Source organism: Lineus longissimus, chromosome 5 (genome assembly GCF_910592395.1).
Source record: "Lineus longissimus chromosome 5, tnLinLong1.2, whole genome shotgun sequence".
Classification (NCBI taxonomy): Eukaryota; Metazoa; Nemertea; class Pilidiophora; order Heteronemertea; family Lineidae; genus Lineus; species Lineus longissimus.
The window spans coordinates 2,335,079-2,342,479 of NC_088312.1; the positions used below are offsets into that span (position 1 = coordinate 2,335,079).

Consider the following 7,401-nt stretch of genomic DNA (forward strand, 5'->3'; position numbering starts at 1 on the left):
CGTTTTAGGTACAGCTTGTATTAGTTTAATCCATATACAAGCCCACAGAAGATCATTTTTTAGTTAAAACATTGGGACAGAACAGTGTGTAACAAGAATGAACAACAATGTTCATATACCACAAAGCGACCTACCTTACGAGCTAACTTTCCACAAACACGGATTGAACGCAAATTCAGAGTGCCATTCCTCAACCGAATAATGAATCGGTTGCTGTAGCAATGGAAAAGCAGCCAGCTTGACACATGTTTTGTACCAGTGAGGACGCAGGGTGACATCTTTTACCGAGTGGTCACATCGCGGAAGGTGCCCAAGAATAGGTGAATCGTTCTCCTTAGAGGCTTGATCTCCCCCCAAGCGGATTTTAAACGACGTCGTCAATAAACCTCGCATTGCAATGAGAAAGCGAAAAGAGATCTGAATTACAAAATTTTTCGTTTCGTCAAGCACTCACGATGTAAGTAAAGACTTGATAATCATGACCGGCGCATGAGCAATTCATGTGCTGTGTTGCACAAAACATGATGCAGGTCTAAAACATTTAGCGGAAGTAAGGTCAAATATCAATGTTCCTTACAGAAAAATAGCGCCATGAGATCAGATCGGAATTTCTTTCCTCCTCCAACCGTATATAAAAAGAAATTGGTGCAATAACTGAGATAGAGAATGTTGGACGGTGTCTAGGACGATGCGGGCGTGGCCGTGGCTGTCGGGGTCGCCAACTATCAGCCAGAGATTCTTATATAGTTGGAAGGATAAGTTTAGGATAAACATGAAAGATACAAGGAACATACGTGTAAGGGTGTATTACAAGTACAAATAGCTGGGACCTTCAAGCAGATATGCTCACTGGTACGATATGGCATTCTCTTAAAACAGCCATTGATAGACAGTATTATCGAACATGACTTCAAAGCAGTCAGATTTGCATTACCGTGCATTGATATACAATCAAAATGTTATTGTTTCTGTTCTTACTAGTTTGGCCTCACATATAGCCCGTGAGCTTTGGCTTATATCCAACTAAACTTGAAATCATTGGGAAAACTAGAAGCCAAAATTGGTCAAGTTTAGACTGAATGTGTCCGTCAAATTATGCAACACGGGAGACGGTTTCTAAAAAATGGTGAAGTTTCTATACGTCCTACTTCTGATGCTATTCGTGATGGAAGGTTGGTGGACTTGCTTTTTGGACATCTAATTTTCATCTTTTCTCTGATTTTTATACGCCCCTCGCAAGACTGGTCGGTATTCTGGCAACCTCTTTATCGACGGTTTTTGATACCCGGTCAAACTAACCCGAAGCTGGGGGGACTAAGGCAACCAATTTATCATTCCATTCTCCAGGCATGTGCAGACGCGTCCCACGCCAAGAATACACCACGGTAACTGATGAAATGAGGGCTGCATGCTTTAACAGTTGGTGCCCTCGCTTCTTGAAGAGGAAAAACGCGGCCCGATACACAAAATGCATGCAGGTTTATTGTCCAAGAAGATTTTGTAAGTAGGGCATCGCTTTTCGAGAGGATGCGGATCATTTACTACTCCCACTTTGACTTTCACGTTGAAAGTCATTGACAGTCGCCTCTGCTGACTAGCAAACGTTTTCATTTTGATAAACTAGTTGTGCATGGACAAGAATCTTTCAATTTCCATATCGGACCTATATGTATGAGGTATAGAAGGTAATTGTTACTTGGTATGTATCAGATGACCTTAACTGTTTTACATTTGACCAGCTGAGTGCTGAGTCTTTTATATCACGTGATGTATTCTTCTAACTGAACTGCATCAGAGTACTAACGTTAGCTTTGGAACAACTCATTAGTGTCTTTTATTTCAGTTCTTTGCAAAAATGGTAAATCCTGGTGGTCATGTCGATTTCTCAGGCGCATCGCAGGCATACGACGCCGTCGTAACTGAGGACGATCGCGCAGCCCCGGGTCTTCTCGTTCGTGATATTGACGATGAATCTTATTTTCTGCAAAGAACAATGTGAAGTAGCGGACCTGGCAATATGCAAAATGTGCTATCGTGGACGATGGAATCGTGTAGCTATACAGTAGAACGCTGGTACCCTGTTTTTTTTCATTATTCAAAATTTTTCCGAATTTTGAACTAGAAGTCTTCAGTGTGAACTGGGACTCTGTGTCGCCGACACGGTGCCACATTTCGGAAAGGTTCCTCATTTCATTATTCCTCAAGGACAGAATGGTTTCATTCGCTTAACATGTTTATGCAGCATATCTCGTCTTATTCAGTGAACGCTGATACTGTGGGAGATTATCAGACAAAGAAAATATTTGTGGGTACACATGCAAATGAAGCACGAAGAATAACAGAGTTATTCGGTAATTGTAGATAAACAACAAAAGGAATTTATGTTATTGGTTATGACGTTCTGAGGACGTCAAGACATGTTGTCCGGGGTGTGGCAAAAGGTATATCAAGGAAAGACAATCATTTGAAGTGATATTTTGTAATGAATTTACTAGGCATGCACATACTTTGGTGTGATATTAGTTTTGTTGTAACCATAGATTTGACAATGTTATGTTGCTAACTGATGACTGATTGTGCCAGGTGGTGCAACATTAATGCTTTGGTTTAGTGATTGAAAGCGTGATAGTCGCCATTTCGTGTCCTCACACCCGGAACCTGGGTCATATCTCGGACCTATCCTTGAGGCGGTTGTGTGATACAACTATCGTAAAACATTAAGAATGGGATGTTCTTGCAGGAAAAGGCGACCGCGGATTAAGAATGAAGAGCTGCGTATTTTTCTCGCAGAGTTCTTAGGAACATTTGTACTGTTGGTAAGTGTTTGATAACATAAGTCGTGATTCCGTACAAAGTTTTTTCAGATCATTTAAGACGTGAATTGTCACTAAAGGCAAGCAATCCATACTTGCTAAAGGATATAATAAAGCGTTTAGTTTGCATGAACCGGTGTAGAGTTTAAAATGTCCTAGGGTAGAATGCCCGGGAAACAAAGGATTCTATTATGCGCTTCAATCTCTGAGCTATTGACGGTCAGGGTCTCTATAGAACCATATTGCAGAATACAATAGGGCCGGACACTTTTTCCAGGGGGGCATTTGTTACTGTTACACCAGCCAGCATGACACGTTCCCCTGAGTATACATGCCAGAATATCAAGCACCAGTAATATTTTCTGTATCGGTTATACAATGTCAAAAACATATTGCATCAAATGTTTTTGACAATATGTAAATCGTAAACATTGGATACAGCTGAAAAACGTTACATGCGCACTATATGGTACAATACATAAAAGTGTAGGCGCTCATTGCAAAGTTTTATAAGGTTACATTTTTTAAACAAGCTGTTTGTGACAGGTGGTTCGCTTTCTCCGTCGTCCCGTGTTCAAGTAGAATGGACAAATTCGCATGACGTTTGGCCCATCTTCTGTAGCCTCATGGTCTTATACTCCGTTTAAATGTAGGCGATATATATCTAAATCTTGATAAGATGCAATATAATACACCTGAGGACGCCACAGACTATGGGGAACGGTTGTCGAAGTCGTGTAGAGAATTAAAATGACACTAAAAGATTGATCTCACACACTTTAAATACTCCTCGGTTTCAGACTCTTGGTAACTGTACGGTGGCGCAGACTGTCCTCTTCCCGCGAAGTGCAGCTGGGTTCCTCTCAATCAACTGGGGGTACGGTCTGGCCGTGGGTTTCGCAGTTTATATCTCATTCAAAGCATCGGGTAAGCTTAATGCCTTCATTCTCCACAAATATTTGCTGGGTTAACAATTTCATCCTGAATTTGGGTTTTTCATTTTTCCGAAAAACCTTTAAGAGATGCACAAATTTTGTGGTGGTCCAGCGTTTTCAAAGGCTAAAATAAACGTGTTTAAAGCAAAAGTTAAATATGTATATGTGACACTTTTTTCCCGAGCATCCTTCAGAGTACAGTTGCCACAAACCTGCTAAGGGGCTGTGATAGTGGTGAAATTTTTGTCAAAGTGCCAAGGTCCCGTCATTGGAAGCTCGCCCTCATGTCTTGGTCCGTATACATGAAGAGACGTCGTGGCGTGTCAACGAATCGAAACTCATTCTAGGTGGTCACGTGAATCCGGCCATTACTCTGGGGTTCGCAGTTCTCGGCTTGGTGAAATGGAGACGAGTCCCTCTCTACTTCTTGGCTCAGATTCTGGGAGCTTTTGCATCATCACCAGTGGTGTACGGATTCTTTTATGGTGGGTAGCGTACATTTGTTCTTCTATAGATGACACGGCAAAAGGGGAACCCCCTGGCATAAAGGCGGATTTTCATTTTTTCGCTATTCCTAGAACTTTATGATCTCGGCTTATAGTGCCCGAAGTTTGGAAAAGCTATCTAATTGATACTCATATATGGGAGATCAAATTGAAAAGTTCACAGACTTGTTTAGTACATTATAATCTTCATTCTGTTTCACTCTAAAATCCAGATGCTCTCAATGATTACGACGGAGGCAACAGGACTGTCACAGGACCAACATCAACAGCTCTCATATTTTCTCTCTACCCGCCAGATTTTGTATCAACATGGTCAGCTCTTGGACAGTCAGTAAGTGTTTCCAAGAGAAAGAAACAATACGTGTACACTATAGCACTTTCCAGTCAAATGCTCGATAAAAATGTTGATTGGTATCGTTGTTCCAATAGTACTGATCACAAAAAATTCGGAGACTTTTAACAAACTTCACTCACGTCAAGGCAGGCAGAAGTCGAGAATGATAAACTGAAATTGTGATATATTCCGCTTCCTATTCCCAGGTGACTGCTACCATCATTTTCCTGGTTTGTATAACCGCTCTGGTCGACAAGAGGAACGCAAACCCCGACCCCGGTATCCTTCCATTCCTCGTGGCTATGGTCGTATTCGCCTGTGACCTGGCATTTGGGGCGACATGTATGAACCCAGCCAGGGATCTAGGGCCCAGAATATTCACAGCAATGGCTGGGTGGGGTATGGAGGTGTTCAGGTAAGAAGGATGGTTGTCTAACTCACACATCAGCTCATCAGAGTTTACAGTCATCATAATATATAGCGGTACGAGTAAACCACGAGCGATATCCCTCGGCGCGCCAAACAGAGAGAGAGGGGAGGTATTTTCAACGAACCTAAACAATATAGCGTCACTATAATGACTGTTTGAGCCTTGTTTAGCCTTAAAGGGTTTTTGGTGGTCACCGAAATCAAATGTACACCCCTAAACGTCTTTCGGGAAGAGCTGAAGGACCACGAACAACTTTTTATTTCCCTGAAAAAAATTCAGCGAACATTGTCCACCGAAAAGCTAAAAGCCCCAAAAGTGTAGGGCAATTACCTAAATATCTCCTTGTACTTACATTTTAACATCTCAGTGCAGCATTACCTAAATTAAATTTGATGCAGCTTCCGTAACTACAACTGGTTCTGGGTACCAATTGTTGGGCCCCTTGTGGGGTGTGTCCTGGGTGCAGTGATGTACATGTTACTGGTGGAGTTGCATTGGCCGAATGAATACAACATGTCGACAGATGCTGCGACGGGCGTGGACAACGAGGCGTATATAACTGGCATAGGTAAGTCCTGTTCTTTTTTTGATGGGGAAGATGTCGGCCAAAGACCAGGAGGTAACGTAAAGAAGACGTTGGAGTGGGAAAAAAACTGAATCTCAGAAAGTGTCTGAAAAAGTACTCAATTTTGGACGCTGGCTTTGGGGAAAACTCAATCTGCAACCTACATTTAGTTACCAGTTATTCCGAAAGGTGTTGCAAACGAAAATCTTCGAATTTTATTGGGATATACTGCATTTCAGATGGAGCAACCGAGAATGGAGGTTCGACCAGCACGATGAAAATAATCAACATGGTCAATAAGGAGGGCCTGTCATCTACCTCCTTATACTCGTGATGCGGAGGAACCATCAACCGAATCGAAGCAAAAACGCGTCCGCTTCACCAATACGTCTAGGACGGAGAATGAGTCCACTGGCGCTGAATCTCACAGAATAATTGACCCATGCCGAGTATCCTTCTATCCACTTGGAGAATAGAGGTTCCTCAATCTACAAGCCGCCGACTCGGATCCTTACTACATGAGATCATGGCCATATGCGCTCCTCATATACCATTTCCGAGGTGTACCTGGTACACTTGTTTTCATTTTGTGGACTCGTCTGTAGACCTTATTTTGTGGCAGGGTATAGAACAGCCACCACGTTGTTCGGTAGGGATGGATGTATCGAGACCGGACCTCCGTGATCCAACGGGGAATGCAGCCAACAACTGAATTCTGTCTGATTAAAACCTTACAAAAGTTTATTTGCATAATTTACAATAGTGCACAGCAATAACTACTCGTATTTGCATAGTTCTAATTAGCAAATGCAAACTATAGGTTTCAGGTTTCTGATTTCTGGTAACGACAAGACTGAATGAGTGCAAAACCTACTACTGAACACATACGATCACACTATACCCTACCACTAATCAACATTTTCGTACCATATTTACATCATAGCTGTTTTTTAACGATTTCTAATCTGTATCACCGCTGGAAAATGATGACAAATCACGATTATTCGATTAGAATTCCTCTAATTATACATACGAATTAAGGTTTTATGGGCCATCGGATGTAAAAAGATCTACTCCTGCAAATGATTAATCGTAACAGCGATGTTATTCTGTAGAAACTGAGCAAAAGAAGCACCCATCGTAAAAAAACAAAAACAGATTTTGCCTGTGTATACGTCAGAAGTTAATATTAGCCAACGCATACATTTGCATCTTCTGTATGCGTCTGTACCGTATCCATTCAACAACAGAGCTAGAAACAACATCAGTTCTTCAGTTTCTTTTACCCCGGAGAAAACAAAGATTTTTGAATTGCTGATCATGTGCAGATAATGTTCATTGCGAAATTGCCACGTATTTAATGAAAATACATGCGCAGTATATGATGTCAGACATGTTTATGCACAAAACGTCAGATTTTAAACGTTCTAACGAGTTTTTAACCTTGTGGTGAGATCATAAACGGTGCCCATTAGAACGGTTCAAGTCTGACATGTATGCACAGATGAATCGATGCGATATTTGTACATTATTTAATTCCATTTGGCTGTGTCAAATGTAACTGCAGGTGTTAAGAACGTAGGCACTTTTAACTAACGTATACTTCTGTAGGCGTTCATGTATGATGCACCTGTCAGTGCAAAGTTTGTCGTGCATTGAGCTGAGCGTGCACTTGCCATGTAGTGTCGTCTGTATTTTTCATTTAACGTTGACCAAAAAAATGACAGGAAGTTTGGCGATTCTAACTACAGCAAAGGCACGGTGCAAATATCCAACATCAGAATATGTACAATACAAGCCACAGGCTAATTAGAATCA

General features: G+C 41.6%; 1 protein-coding gene across 1 annotated transcript; it reads left to right on the top strand.

The window, feature by feature from the left end:
- The first annotated feature begins 1,069 nt into the window (after window positions 1–1,069).
- LOC135488820 (aquaporin-7-like) lies at window positions 1,070–5,959 on the top strand. Its single transcript, XM_064773709.1, has 9 exons — window positions 1,070–1,172; window positions 1,348–1,500; window positions 1,844–2,816; window positions 3,614–3,740; window positions 4,096–4,233; window positions 4,467–4,585; window positions 4,795–5,003; window positions 5,417–5,586; window positions 5,823–5,959. Exons 3-9 carry the CDS (start codon window positions 2,724–2,726, stop codon window positions 5,915–5,917), a joined length of 951 nt encoding a protein of 316 aa, XP_064629779.1. The 5' UTR covers window positions 1,070–1,172; window positions 1,348–1,500; window positions 1,844–2,723; the 3' UTR covers window positions 5,918–5,959.
- Window positions 5,960–7,401: the final 1,442 nt, after the last annotated feature.

Bases quoted from the DNA above. Each gene is read 5' to 3' on its own strand.
- LOC135488820 (XM_064773709.1), top strand. From the start codon at position 2,724: ATGGGATGTTCTTGCAGGAAAAGGCGACCGCGGATTAAGAATGAAGAG. The intron at 2,817-3,613 runs GTAAGTGTTTGA...CCTCGGTTTCAG, and splicing joins TAGGAACATTTGTACTGTTG to ACTCTTGGTAACTGTACGGT. The intron at 4,586-4,794 runs GTAAGTGTTTCC...TCCTATTCCCAG, and splicing joins GGTCAGCTCTTGGACAGTCA to GTGACTGCTACCATCATTTT.